Here is a 15,122-nt window from a genome sequence, read left to right on the forward strand (position 1 = left end):
ACAGCTAATGAGCGAGTGTGAATTCAAACTACTAAGAAAGAGACTTAAGAGCACTTCAAACATTGAGCGGACAAAACTTTTGAACTGCTAACTACCGTTCCCTAATTAAAACGCCATTTCCTTGACTGCAAATGCAGCCAGATTAAATCGACCACCCACAAGTGCAAATACACATGCATAGGATGTAAGTACCTATTTAAGCACTCCCCGCAACTTCACCGAACCACTGCCTCAGTGCCCCAGCCAATACGCCCGGTAACTCCCTCACATCCCTCACAACGAGATAGTACCTGAACGGGAACTGCTCCATGTACTTGTATCTCACAATTTTGCCCTCAGGCGTGAACACAGCAGACTGTAAATCCAGGATAGAAGTCTTGGCTTGATCCTTCACTGGCACAGGTAGCTGAGCACCAAGGTTGTCAGATGGCACAGGTGTTGATACCGACGGAGCGGTAGCAGAGCTATCGATGATGATGAAGACGATCATCACACGCTCTTCTTGCGCTTTGCGAACGAGACGTTGGATTTCCGCGTGATCGTCGCAGAGACCATCACTGACAATGAGCATTAATTGCCAGAGATCTTCACTCGCTGAACTCGATCCGTTCTGTCGCGCATCCTTGAATAGCTCCAAGCTCTTGTCGACCAGACCACGAACGTTGGTCTTTTTGGCGTCAAAGCCAAATTGCTCAAAGACACGTACACCGGCTTCGGAAGTGAAGGGCTTGTCAAAGTCATGCGCAACATTGACTTCGTCGCCAAAGCCTACGACGCTAACCTCGCCAACTTCTAGCATCGAAAGCGAGCGAGTAACAAGCGTAAGGGTCTTGAGTGCGAGTCCGCTGGCTCCGCTGTCGGCCATACTGCCACTGTTGTCCAATGCGATCATGACCTGGTAGCTTCTCTTGCTTGGCATGCTACGTCGCAGCCAAATCTTGTCGCGTTTATAACCTGATGCGATGTAGGGAATAATGCGCTTGAGGTTGAGTCGCTTTCCTGTGCGGAAGTCTCCACGAAGCTTTGTAGCGAGAGTGGGTGCAAGGATAAGGCGGAGATGCTCGGTCAGCTGTTGAGAGAGCGAATTTGTCGAAGCTTCGTGCGCAAGCCAGAGGGCGCGTGCAGAAGTGGGATCTATGGTATTTGGATCGAGGTGCGTAAGCGAGAGCTGGGCTTCGATGTTATCAGCAGACGACGTCGTAGACGAGACATCATCTTTGAGCGATACAGCATCGGCCATGTCTTCATCTTCTTGATCGGAAAAGGGTCGTGGTTCGCCGACGAAAGCCTGAGGCTGGCCTTCCATCGCATTCGACTGCGGCTGCTGAGCTTCTTGGTCTTGGTCTTGTTGCTGCTCAGGCTCCTCCATATCAAGGTCTTCATCGGCACCAGTCCTCTCTTCGTCTTTGTCATCGGGGCGGGATGGCAGCTTGTCCTCCTCTTCATTCATTGGCAGAGCCATATCGTGATCCAACGTCTTCGCTTGATCCTCAGTTGCGGTGCCCAATGCTTGCGTATCAGCTCGCTGTTCTTCGTCACCAACGTGCTCAAAGTCCGCATCAGCCATGTCGATCTCTTTATCGATTTGCTGAGCTTGAGTCTCATCCATTTCTTTGGCGTCTTGAATCTGCTTCTGCTGGTTGTACCACTTCTCGAGCACATCGCCCAGTTTCTTGAAAGACTGCGCCTCACGAGATTCCTCAGGTTGGTCTCCCTGTCCTCCAGCATCTGGCGCCGCATTTTGCCCAAGTTGGCCGTCCTCAGCTGTCGGTGCTTGTTGCTGTTCAGCTGACTCGCCTTCCTGGCCTTCGTCTTGGTTTGCAGCACTGGCAGATGTTTGATCATTCTTGTTCGTGTGAGCTTCTTCATTGGCTTCTGTACCCGCGCCGGCTTCGGCGTTAGGATCAGCATGATCGGTGTCTTTTTGCTCGCGAGCCTCATCGTCCGGCATGTTTTCATCTGGAAGAGGAACAGCATCGTCATCGTCCATCGGCTCATCACCCTCGTCTTCTTGTCCTTCTTCTGGCTGTTCCTCATTTCCAACATGACCGGCTGTTTCTTTTTCCTCTTCGTCTTCCTGCTCTGGGCCGACATCTTCGTCCATGGTATCTGGCAGTGCTGGATCGACTTCTGGCTGCATGTCTTCTTCTGGCAGATCATCTCCCATGTCCATGTCACCAGGATCATCATCTTCCTTGCCTTCGTCATCTTGACCGTCCATGTTCAAGTCTTCTGGCAGTTCCAGTGTCTCTTCCTCTTTCGCATGCGGATCCATCTGCTCTTTCTCGCCAACGCCAACGTTCTCATCCTGCTCCTCGCCTTCCGTCTCCATTTCCTCGTCTTCCTCGCCCTCCTGATTTTCGTCCTTCTCGTCTTTCTCGTCATTCTTTTCGTCCTCACCACTCTTTTCCTTTTCCTTTTGCTCGGAAGCGACTTGCTCGTCTTGGTCTTCAGTTCCCACATCTTCATTGCCTTCTTTGTCCTTCGCGTCGTCTTCCTTGCCACCATCGTCCCACATCTTCTCGTCAACAGCACTCGGGCCGAGGTCATCGACACTGCCAACCTCACTTTGTGCATCATCATCTCCTTCCTCGCCAGACTCCTCGCCCTTATCTTCTTTCTCTCCCATCTCTTCCGTCTCACCTTCCATCTCTTGCTCGCCCATATCGACAGCATCTTCTTGTTCTTCAATACTGCCCTCACGTTCACCCTTCTGCTCCTGTGCCAGATCCTCGAGGTCTTCATCGTCTTCAATATCTTTGGAGATGTCTTCGGCACCTTCACCTTCGCCGAGGCCAGTTCCAGATTCAAGCTTATCGTCCTTGCCCTTCTGGGGATCGTTAGATTTCTCGGGAGGTTGACAGAAACCTTCCGTGCCAATCTGGATGAATGACTTCGACAGACGATGCAGTAGATTCGCAGTCGTTGCATGAAGCGCATCAAAGCGATTAACAATGTACTTGTGCGTCGCCACATACTGATGTAAGATTGGCTTTACGCATGCAAACAAAGCGACGATGACTTGCAGATTGGCATCTTCGTGTAGGTAATGCATCCTTTCGAGGAGCGTTTGTAGGGCTTCGCTGATTTGAGGAGAATGCAAGCCAACAAGCGCAGTGGCGAGTGCTTGTTCCTCCTTGAGGAGCCAGGACGTATCGTCTGTCGAGGTCGGTATGTCTGCCATGGCGGCCTCCACATCTTGCATTGAACCAAGGACAAGATCCAGAGAAGCGAGTACGTCTCGAGCATAAGACTCAACTGTTATGCGAATATCAATTAGAGATCTGACAGGATCGGCAGCGGGATACGAGAAAATGAATGGTTCAAGGTGCAGAAGCACTGTCTTTGCCATGTCGTTGTTGTTGACGGATGCGTTGAACGCCCGCTGAAGATCGGACAAGAAGGTTTTGACGGTGTTGTTGGCTTCTTGACGATCGATGGACTGGACTTTGAATGGGAGCTTCGGCGACTGGTCGTATGCATCGGCAAGGTTTGTAGCAGTACTGGTCCAACTGCGCATTTCATGAATCAATGCATCGAGCTCACTTGTCTTCCCGAGCCTAGCCTGAGCAGTCACCACATCGGCGGCGGTCTTGATCATAGCAGCAAGCCACCGAAGTTGCGGCTGTACAAAGCCTGAGACATCCACATGGTCGGAAACTAATGTAGCTTGACCGGGCGCCAACTGGCAGATGCTATCAACGAGTGACACAGGTGCTTTGATCTGTTCAAGACTGAGCGTAGCCTTGCTCAGCACACTGCGCTGTCGGATACAGGCATTTAGCAGGCCCTCTAAGTAGCCAATGCTTCTTGCTACGTCGTTTGGAGTCAGGTCACCAGAATGTTCTCTGGTAACCGCGCGAACCTGAGGCATGAGGTTGAGTGCTTTGTGGAGGTAGTATTCAGCGGAACGTCCGGTCATGTTACCTCCCTTGACCAATGGAATAGTAGAGAGTATTGTCGAAAGCTCATCTTGCTTTGCTAGCGTGTCCACACTTAGATTCGAGTTAATACCCATCCGCCGCAGCTCCTTCATCGTATCGGCGTAGAGCTTGCGCTTCTGGGTCTTGAGGTGTTGTACGGAAGTTTTGTTCTCTTCCGTGAGCGTCGTGGGTGTCGCCTTTTGCAACTCAAGTATAGAGCTTGAGATCTCAGCAATGAACTCGGTGATGTACGATGCACCGTCGACAGTATCGGCCTTTGGTGTTGTGAGATCGCGCATCATCGAGACTGTGATAGCAAGATTCTTGAAGCGAGCAGGCCTCTCATCCCAGCCTGGAATGCTCGTTGCACAAAGCTGGAGTCCTTCGTAGCTGGCAGCAGTACTAGCAGTCTCCAAAGAGACGTCTTGTAGCAGGTGATCTCCATCAGGGAAGCCAGCGCCCATAATCCCAGACACAGGCCGACTGAGGAGTGCCCTAAATCTGCGGACTAATTTAGTCAACTTGCGATGATTGGCTTTTGCACTCTGCTTTAGGACCTCAATGTTGGTGTCTTTCCAGCTTGCAAGCTTGATTACATCGGTCATCTGCTTCTCTAGAGTTTGACGACCCTTGGTAAGAGCGTCATGCACGGGCTTCTCAAGGCGCGAATAGTAGGCGAGAAAATTGTCGAGTGCATCGTGTACAATCTTGAAAGTGCCAAGGTCTTGCATGCGCATGCTTGTATGTTGGCAAAGCTGTCTTAGAAGCTTTATGCGCTGCCCGAAATGTCCAAGCGTTGTCGACTCAAAGAATCCCTCCAGCGTTTTGAGCAGATTCTTGACGTGTGTACGTAGACTCTTCTCATCTTCGCTGCACTCTGATGCGGCAATGATGGTCTCATATGCCACGAAGAACCAACTCTTCGCGTCGTCGCGATACTTCTCCTCTTCCATGTCGAAGAGTCGTGCCCAAGTGGTGAGCTCAAGCTCTCTCCAGCTGACGAGGAGATTGGTGAGATCATCGTAAAGGTTGGCCGTGCTATACTCTTTGCTGGCAACTCTCTGCCATTCGTGCATGTATGCATAAAGTTTCTCGGCCTTCGTGATGAACTTGGCCACAGGATCAACATGTCGAAACTCGAGGGTTTCGTCGCATGTGCGCAGAACCTCCGAGAGAGTGGCATGTTCTGGCCAGATATTACGAATCTGGCGGTAGCGCGTCTGGATACGATGGATGAGCGTGATGAGACGCTTGGCCTCTGACAGATTAGGGTCAAAGTAGAAGTTATAGGTTCTCGCTGTGCCAATAGTCGACAGTGCGTTGACCTTCTTCTCAAGCACCAGGTATATGGTTGGCAAAGCATCTTCGTGTTTGCTATTGAAGCCCTTACCACCCGATATGCGGTTCACTTCAGTCGCACACCACTCTAACAATGATTTGATAGAATCTGAGGCATCCCGGTCTCCGCCAAAGAGTTCGGCATGAATGTTGGCGAGTCGGACCGCATGATCCCGTGAGTTAGATGATAGTCGAGCTGAACTGACTACTTCTCCCTGATCTTCGTCATAGTCTGGGAACAAAGTTGGATCCTCTTCGTCTGCGTCGTCGTCCAGCCCACGGTACGTATACAAGCTGGAGTTTTGGGCCTCTTTCTCTTGGTCTTGGAGTAGCTTAGTCTTCCAGTCGACGTAGAAGCTAGCAAACAAGTCATGAATCAGTGCTCTAGCTGGTGATGTCGTCATGGCCGCGGGATCGGTTTTTATGAGTGTGAGCAAAGAGTAAAGGGTATGCCACCTTATATCGATAGCGTGTTCGCGCTGCCGTAAGCTCTCGTGCATGGACTGCAATGTCAATTCTGCCTTCTCCATTGGCTGAGTCCGCCCGAAGAATGGCGTCCTCGATGACATGTATGCTAAACTTCTGCTGACACTGCTTTCGACCCTCTTCTCTTCTTCTCTCCGGCCCATAGTGAGGCCAATTTGTAGGCAAGAGAGGAAGCCTACTGCTATGTCTGTGATGTCGTCGTATTCCCGATATCCTTCGGTGAGTCTTTGTGTGATGCGAAGGATGTTTTGCTGCAAGGTGAGATCACGAGCAGCTTCATGGACGGACATTGTTCCGTTCAAGAGAGGCTGTGTAGTACTCAGTAGGTTTGTAAATTCGCCCTGTAGATCGTCGAGCTCGGAGATAACGGGGCGGACGATAGCCGGGACAGGCGGCTCTTGACCCATAGCATTGACCGCCTCTTCGATCCGACGGATGCGGAAACTTGTCGCTTCTCCAGTGAAATCGATTTGAAACTGTCTCAAAGTGCTGAGGGCATGCGAAAGAGAACTCTTCTCTGCGTTGAACATATCGCGTTCGATCATAGGCCGTAGCGCGGGATCGTGCGGGTAGTTTGGGACATACAGCCGCAAGCCTAAAAGGCCTAAGTGAGTCCACGCTGCAGCGTCAATATGAGAACCAGACAATGGATTGCAGTGTGCGATCCCGTCCTCTAGAGCCACTCGATAGGAATTCGGGATGTCCGCATCCGGAGATATTGCGACTGAGCCTCCAATCGCCGACCCCATAATCATACTAGAGTGCGATGCGATAATCTCGTGGTAGATATCCTTGTAGATCATGTCTAACGCAGTCACCTGGCCCTGCGTTATGTGACAAGCGTCTAGTGACAGCTGTTGGGAGAGAACCTGTAATTCCGTTTCGAATCGGTCGAGCTGTGCTAGCTGTACTTCATCGATAGCGTGGAGCTTTGCAAATATGGCAGTGTGGAATCGGCCTTGTAGTACCATAGCGTTTGCTGATTTGCGCGTCAAACCAAGATGGCGATACAGTCTTGTGAACTGTTTCGATCCATGCTCAGATCTCTCGAATGCAAGATTCATGAGTTTCGTCGCTCGCCTGGCGAACAGGGCTGATCGTGCCCGCGTGGCGACAACAGCTGAGGTCAGACCTGATTGTCTGCTCGTATCGATGTCGTGGCGTGTTATGTCTAGGAACTGACAGAGCCCTTCAAACTCGTCTTCGAAGTATGGAGTAATGAGCATATTATCTTCCCCGATTGTCTGCTCAAGGTCATAGATGGCCGCACTCAGACCCGCGATGAGTCCTTTGGCATCAACTTGGTTCTTTCGAACGAGCGTGAGGGAACTTGCAACCCTTTCGCGTAATTGTATCATCTCATCCACGTGCAAGGTTGACTGCCACATGATCGCATCGAGCCGGTCGGCTAAGCTTTCGAGCTCCAGAACAGCGCCCAGCTGAGAATGAGTTGTCGGTGTAGACGGTTTGAATACTCGCCAGATGTGTTCCATGCCCAGGCCAGTGGTTAACTGAACGTCAGATCCAAATGCAATCATCTGCTTAGCGAGTGTAGTACTCAGGGTTTGTGAGAGAGAACCCGACTCTTCGGTCATGGCAGGAGTTGCGGATGTTAACATCTTAAGATAAGTCTGGAACGTGGCGCGATCGAACGTGGACGCCGTGGTGAGTCCGTGGAAAGCCCAGAATAAGGTTCTCAATGGCTTCAGGAAAGCAACGTCACGATGGTGAGTTTGTTGAACTGTCGCCGAAAGGCCATCCACAACTTTGACAAGACCCTGCCAGTACGCATGGAGGAACGCTGGCAACCTTTGCTTTTCTTTGCGTCTTTCAAAACGAGCGGATGGAAGATCCTGGATAGCGTGTTGCATCTTGTGAAGGTCTAGCATGATCTCATACATCGACGCACTCCAGATGCTGGTTGCATTCGATCTTTCGGTACGGCTCAGAAACAGCTCGTTACCTAGAGGATGATAAGGGCGAAGTCTCATTGACTCATCATCATCAAGCAGCTTGTAAACCGCTGAGATATGCGTTGCCCACGTGCTTTGCAAGAATTGAGCATGTTGTGATATACGGTGCTCGAGACTTCCTTGAGCCTCTGCGGATGATAGTTGCGTGGTAGAATGGCCGTTGGCTCCGTTGAGTTCGACAAAAGAACTTGACACGAGACCTTGCCGGGCCTGCTTAGTGAAACTTGCCAACAGACTAGAATCTTGGAGTCCCAGATGCTCGAAGCGGTACTCCAATGTTGTTGGCAAATTCTCTTCTTGTTCTTGGAATTGGCGATACCGATACATGACGGAATCAAGTGGATACTGCACGACCGGTCGATCGTCTTTAGAAGCTTCATCGCCAGCCTCCAACAGACATATCTCAACGGCTCTGTTTCGCATCGCTCTTGACAGCTCGCCATACTTGGAATCCATTGTCATGAATACTCGGAAATTTGGATGAGGGCGTACGATGCGTGCTTCTCCATCGTCTGTAGAGTGTTCGTTGATCGAAAGGTAGCCGTTAGGCTCGAGTAGCGAGTTGAGTCGATCTAGAACAGCGCTTGAGCATAGATTTGCATTATCAAGAACAAGCCAGTTCCCTTCTTCGAGCGAGCGAATGAGAATGCCGTCGACCCATTGGAAACGCGCGCCGTCGATTTGTTGGCTTGAAGCTTGCAGTGATGATTGCAGCTTTTGAGCCAGCTCCGTTGCTTCGGGGCTCAGCCCCGAAAGCAAATCAAGGAAGTGCGCGACATTACTGTTGCCATGTACCAAAGACCCAGCCTGAAGTAGTTCCAACATCTGAAGATGGATGGCTAAGGGCTGCATGCTGGTCGCAATATGTCTTCGGACGAGCTGTTCCGCCTGGTGTAGACATTGATGCACCTCCCTTGTCGGATCCAACTGTTCATATCCGCCAACGAGGTCCATAGCATCGACATCAGCATTCATAGAGAAGGTGATTAGGTCTGCGCCGACGTAGCCTGCCAGCTGGCTGATCATAGTAGTCTTACCAGAGCCGGGTGGGCCCACGACGATTATCGGCCAATTCTGCTTCACACTGACCAGAAGAGCTTCCATTGGTCCCAGCCGCGAGGTCCGAAGGGTCGACATGGCATCCGCACGTGCAACTGAAGTGTCGCGCGGTAATAGACCGAGGCCAACTTGTACTGTCATAGCGCTCAAGCTGTGAAAGAGACTTATGCGAGGTTCGTGAACCCCATACTGGTTCTCAAACAGCTTGCGAAGTCGAATGCGATCGCCCTCTGTGCGGAAACGCTGGGTGAATATAGTGTCCAGGAAATCCCGCGCTGAACCCGGGAAATCTGATGAAGTGAGAAGTTGCAGCCAGCGCAGTGTGTCGCGTAGATTAAACTCCCAAGGTGCGCCAAGATTACCAAATGCGCGACGGCTGACAACCTGCTCGTCCAGGTCTGCCACGAATCGGATAAGTTTTGCAACTTCTTGCTGATCGAATCCAGGAAATACCTTGTTACAGATGAGCGTCAGGTCTTCTGGGCGGAATATGTCGGCATATACGACGGTGAATCGGTTGACGAAGGAAGCTGGCAAACCCTTACGGCCACCGCCCTGGTGATGCGGATTCTGGGCTGCGAAGACTCTAAAATTTTGATGTTTGTGAAAGGTCTGGTCCAACTCAGATATGTAAACTTCGCCGCGGTGATCAAGGACCGCGTTGAGGCCTTCAAGTACTGACTGGGAGGCCAGGTTCATCTCGTCAAGGAGTACCCAATCGCCATTCTTCATTGCTTTGAGGAATGGAGCGTCACGCCAAGCGAATGTACCGGCGGCTCCCCCTTCGACAGGCACGTCCGATCCGAATAAGTCCATCAGATCTGTCTGCTCAGATAGATTGAGACGTGTCAAAGGTTTGCCAATCGATCTGGCTAAGGCAGTGACTAGCGTAGTTTTACCTACACCGGGGTTTCCTTCCAACAGGATTGGTTTTGGAAGTTGTAGTGCGCGAACTATCCGCATCGCGTTGGAGCGAGTGGTGGGTGCTTCAAGCGCAAAGTTGGACGCCAGCGAGGCTACCGACGAGAACTTGGGGATGGAGAAAGAGCCTAATTGGAAAGAATGCTCCGTATTTGAGATGTCAATGGCGGCGAAGTACATAGGTGCGACATCTTGACCCAATAGCTTGCTCAGGTGATGTAGACATGTCCTCTTCTCATCATCGATAGTGGATGCAGAAATAGCAAGTAGACCTGCCGGGTTGGCACCAAGTGTGTCAATGAAAACCATGGCCGCACCGTGGGTAACTCCAAATATAGGATCGCCGTGTTTCGAGTCGTTGACGAAAGACACCCATGCTAAAGTATCACGGACAGATATTGAAGAAGCAACAGAGGTGTTGTACTTGTCATTGAACCATTGTGAGAACGAGACAATAGCTTCAGCATACTGAATCAAGCTTGGTCTCAGCTTCGATCGCACAATCTCGAGGATGTCGTCGAGGTCGGACATTGCTGGAACCCAGATCTCTGTGAAGCGGTTTCGAAGGGCTGGCGAGAGCTCCTTCTTACCGTAGTCTCCACCTGGGTTCATAGTAGCAAGAAACTGGAACCCATCGCTAGCTGTAATCATGGAGTCCACCGGACCTTTCTCTGCCAGCAGAAGGGAACGCGAAGGCTCGAGAACGCTGTTCAGGCGCTCAAGCACTGAGTCATCAGCTAGCGAGATCTCGTCCAGAAGAAAATAGTGGCCTTGCTTCATTGCGTACACCAAGCTACCATCCGCCCATTCAAACAAGGCACTTGCCTTAGCTCGACTGAATTGTATAGATTGGCGAAGCTCATCAGTGACTGCACTGGGTGAGTCATTAGTGATGTTGTCGTAAAGCGTCATAAGCTCTTCGAAACCCAGCGAGCCAGGGTCACCCTGAAGGCGTTCGCCCAGAGTCTCATGGAGTGCTTCAAGCACTTGCTCTCTTACTGATTCCTCAATAGCGGCCCGGTTTCTGATCGGTCGTTGCGCACCAATCAAGTCTCCAGTTTCAGTGTTCTGGTGAGCATTGACGATGTGGAGTCGGTTGTTGAATTGCTCTGCGAGTAATTGGCAGACAGTCGTTTTTCCGCAACCAGTCTCTCCGATAAGTAGAACCGGTTCATTGTTTCGGATAGCATGTGCAACAAGAACCGATAAGCGACGCATGGCGCGGGTCCAAACGATATCAGTGGTGACCATAGCCATACCATTGCCAAGCCCTTCGATGTTCGATAGGCTGTCAGATCCGAACAGTCGCTCTTCGTCTATCGTCACCCTCGGGCCCTTTTCGCTCATCACGGTCTCTAGAATCTTCTTGACGGCGACTCGCTCATCCTCTTTGCGCACGCGTTCAGCAAGAAGCATGTAACCGTTGTTGGCTAGGTCTTGGATTGTGTCTGCTTTGCGCTGAGCCCATCTGAATAGGTCTCGTAGTGTCGCAAAACTCTTCTGCTCAAAGATACGGTTCTCCTGTCGAAGTGTGGAAAGCTCCCGATATACCTTGACAATCCGCTTGCACCATGTTTCCGGAATCATGGTACGGCGATGTAGAATCTCCGTCAACTCTTCTACCGGTATGTCGTCGAAGTGTAGCTCCAGGAAACGATTACGGAAAGCTCTTGAAAGCACCTTACGTCCTCCGTAGAGACCAGCCGGGTTCTGTGTGGCGAAGAGCATGAAGTCTTCGTGTGGGCGGACGACCTCTTGTGTTTCCGGAATGAGTAGCTCTCGGTTGTCATCGAGCAGGCGATTCAAAGCTTCGAGAACATCTGTAGGCGCCAGATTAAGTTCGTCCAAAACGATCCAGTGGCCCTCACGTAGAGCTCGTACTAATATACCCTCTTGGAATGTGAGCTTTCCGTCAAGTCCGGAGATGTACGACCCTAGGTACTCTTGCAAGTCGGTGTGCTCATGGTTGTTGATGCGAACGAACTTGTTCCCTGATCGCTTGGCTAGGTACTCAATCATACTTGTCTTACCGGATGAGGTAGGGCCTTGGATCAACACTGGGTACTTTCGTGTGGAAGCAGCTCGAATGAGGTTGTCCATGTTGCGCTGAACAAAGGGGGTGATGATGTAGTGCGATTGCTCCTCCACATCATGCACACCCTGTCGGAGCCAGTAATGGCCCTGTCTGACGTAGCCTCGACCATCTGATGGTTGCTGAAGTGGCTTTCCGAGCTCAGCCTTTACGGAAGTCTTTTGCGGGAAAAGATGCTTGGTAATAAGCGGAGCGATCAGGTCTTCTGAAGCCTTGCCTAGGAAAGTCAAGAAACTCATGTGAAACCCTTCATACAGAGCCCGACGGAGAGTACAGAGCGGCGCAATATCCCTGGCGTATGACAACGTCCGTGTCAAAGTTCGCAGGCTGAAGTGGGCTTTTTGATCTGCGCCATCGACGAGCATGTTCGCTTTCGCAAGTTTTTGAATCTCAAGGTACAGAGTAGTGACATCGCGTGCTATGCGCACGATTGCTGGATCTGTTCCGTCTCCGCCGAGATATTTCTCCACGATGTTGCGCAAGCTCTTTTCGTCACCGTCTGGACTCTCGACGTATAGCTCAGTGAATCGCGATCGGATGCCCGGTGGGAGGTCCTTCTTGCCTACATCGGTGGCCGGATTCATCGCAGCGAACACTCTGAAATTGGGATGTGCGACCACACGTTCGACATTGCCAGTCTCGGTCAGGAGTATCGATGGGTTCCCATCTGGGCCGCCGCCCAAAAGATCAGTAAGCGCCTCTAGTGTGTCCGAAGACGCCAAGTTGATCTCATCAAGCAATACCCAATCGCCATTCCTAACTGCCTTGACGATATTGCCTTCCAGGAAAGAAAAGGCAAACGCTTCCGAGCCACTAGCAAGCTGCGCCTCCAAGTCGTGCAGATCAGCTGCAAATTTCTCCCATCTTGCTGTCGGGAAGTTGGCAGGTAGCGAGTCCATCTTTCGCTTCTTTTTAGGCTGACCACCATCAGGATCCGGAGATGACGTTTGCGATTCGTGTGATTTCCTGGCTGCATCAACCATCTTCAGAGCCTCGCGCCACAGTGAACAAACGCGCTTCCAATCGCCCTTCGCAACACGTTTTCCGAGCATTTCGATGAATCGCAAGTTCTTCTTTCGTGAGAAGGTGGTATCGAAGATTTCATCAAATTCGTCCTTGAGTGGAATGACAAGGCTGCGTACATTGACAGGCTTGAAGCCACCCAGCAGATCGCCGCTCTCGCTTTGTTGTGACAAGTTGAAGGCTACGAGCTTGCGACCAAGCTGCTCAGCCAGATACTGGATGCAGGTTGTCTTTCCAGTGCCCGTCTCACCCACTAAAAGAAGCGGTTCTTGACGATCGACTGCTACGGCCACCTTCTCAAGCAGGCGTAGGGTGTAGTCATTGGTTGAAAATGGCCGTGCTGAACCCGATTTCTTAGAAGACTTATGCTTAGACAATCGCGCTCGTCCAATCTGAATAGTGCCGGATGATGTAGTCTTGGAAGGCACCTGAAGCTTGACTTCGCGGTTCCTTAACAAGTGGTCTCTGCGCTGAGGGTCGATGTGTAACTCTTCTGCCACACAGGCCATGACCTTCGAACGCGCGCCTTCGGTACGCAGACTTCCCGCAAAGCAATCGAATGCCTCCATGAATATGTCGTCCTTTTGCGCGTTGCTGAATGATGCAGCCTGTCCAAGAAGTACCGCGATCCGGTCGCACCACTTGAGTAAGTCTCGTGGTGTCATGGCTCGAAGTGATGTACCATTCTCGGATGAGAATTTGGGATCTGAGTACAGGTCCAATAGCCGTGCATAGACCTCCATGATGCTGGAAAGATGCTTCTGCAACGCAGGATACTTTGCGTGTATCACCTGACGGAACTCCTCTAGATGAGGCATCTGCACTGTGACAGATTTCCAGAATCGATGGCCAATCATGTTCTGACGGGGTATGATCTCCTGGCCTCTTGGGTTAAGGGTGCTTCGCATAGTGGCGATGATGCGGAACCCACGCGCTGCTCGTATGGTCTCTCCTCTGCTGGGTATGAGTAGTTCACCGCGTTCTATGAGGGGTAGCAGCGTGCTGATAACCTCGTTTGGCGCCCGATCGAGATCCTCGATGAAGATCCACCGGCCTTCCCGAACAGCGGTAGTGAGTACTCCTGCGCGCCAGCTAAAGGTTCCCGGCTTAGCTCCGGTAGTGTACATTCCAATCAGTAGCTTTGCGTCACTTTGTTCGTTCAAATGAAGGGTAACCATTCCGTCGAGCTTGTTGAGCTGCCATGCGAGATGACGCGTAAGAAGAGTCTTGCCCGAGCCCGCGAGGCCCGTGAGTAGGATAGGGCTGGACCCAAGAAGTCCATGAGCGATCTTCTTTAGGTTTTCCTCTGTGGTGGCTGTCGAGACGAGCTGGGCAGGCCTCTCTTGGGATGGGCTTCCGTCCAACCGAGGCAGTAGAACACCATTGACGTTGACTGTATACGGCGATAGGTCCTGATATAAAGCATTCGCGTACGTGTCTATCCCGGAAATCTCCTGGCCAATCTTGCTCTGTAGATGTTTCCACCTCTTCTCTTCCCAAAGCGACAAAAAGCGGTAGTCGATGTGCTGACCTTCCCATGGCCCCTCGATCTCCTCCTCTCCAAGGAATCGCTTGATCATTTCTTGGGTCGCAAAATCCGCCGTATGCGCGTATAAACAAAGCGTCCGTATGGCCAGGTACCGTACAACGCGACTCGTGTGCTGAGACAGGCGCTCCAAAGCAAGCGGTCGTACATAGTTAGTGAAGTTCTTGCAGTCGTAACTGACGAGTCGGAATGTTCCAAGAAGAACTTCGACAAGATCAACATCACTGGTAGCGCTCATGATTTCGATCGATGACATCGATCCGATGATTGGAGAATCAGATGTATGGGCCAGAAATCGTTCCACGTGCTCCGCGAGGTGAGGCGCAAGTGGTAGTAATCGCCCAAAGGCCGCCACTTTCGCGTCGGTCTTTGAGCCAGACTGTACCCACCGCGCGCATAGCTCTGTGAGGAGACTTCCATGCTGAACAAGAATGTCGTCTGTGGATTCGGGCTTCAAGGCTTCCGTGGCAAGCGTGTTGATGTCGACCATTTTACCGGACTTGCGGGTATTGATTCGTTCCATTTCTGCAAGGGTGGGGTTGTGATAGGACTTCGGGGCGCCTCCCCATAGTTTCGACGCTTCAGTATGTCCGGGAGGTGGTGTTGTGGCGGTGATGTCTGAAGGCCTCGAAGTTCTCTAACTTTTTTGCGGGTCTGGGAACGCGCCAAGACGCCAACCCAATTAGTCGTAATCCGCTCCGCAAAATCTCATGATGGCAGGCACGCCCGCAACGTACAATCATCACCATCGATTCACGCCT

At 51.4% G+C, this 15,122-nt stretch overlaps 1 protein-coding gene across 1 annotated transcript; it reads right to left on the bottom strand.

Annotated features, from left to right (window-relative positions):
* Positions 1 to 196: 196 nt before the first annotated feature.
* Positions 197 to 14,884, bottom strand: J4E78_007791 (uncharacterized protein; the record flags this gene model as incomplete). The annotated part of the gene is made up of 1 exon (XM_049368395.1): positions 197 to 14,884. One exon carries the CDS (start codon positions 14,882 to 14,884, stop codon positions 197 to 199), a length of 14,688 nt encoding a protein of 4,895 aa, XP_049220049.1.
* Between the last annotated feature and the right edge of the window lie 238 nt (positions 14,885 to 15,122).

Source organism: Alternaria triticimaculans (genome assembly GCF_023758025.1).
Source record: "Alternaria triticimaculans strain BMP 0046 chromosome Unknown scaffold_12, whole genome shotgun sequence".
In the NCBI taxonomy this organism is placed as follows: domain Eukaryota; kingdom Fungi; phylum Ascomycota; class Dothideomycetes; order Pleosporales; family Pleosporaceae; genus Alternaria; species Alternaria triticimaculans.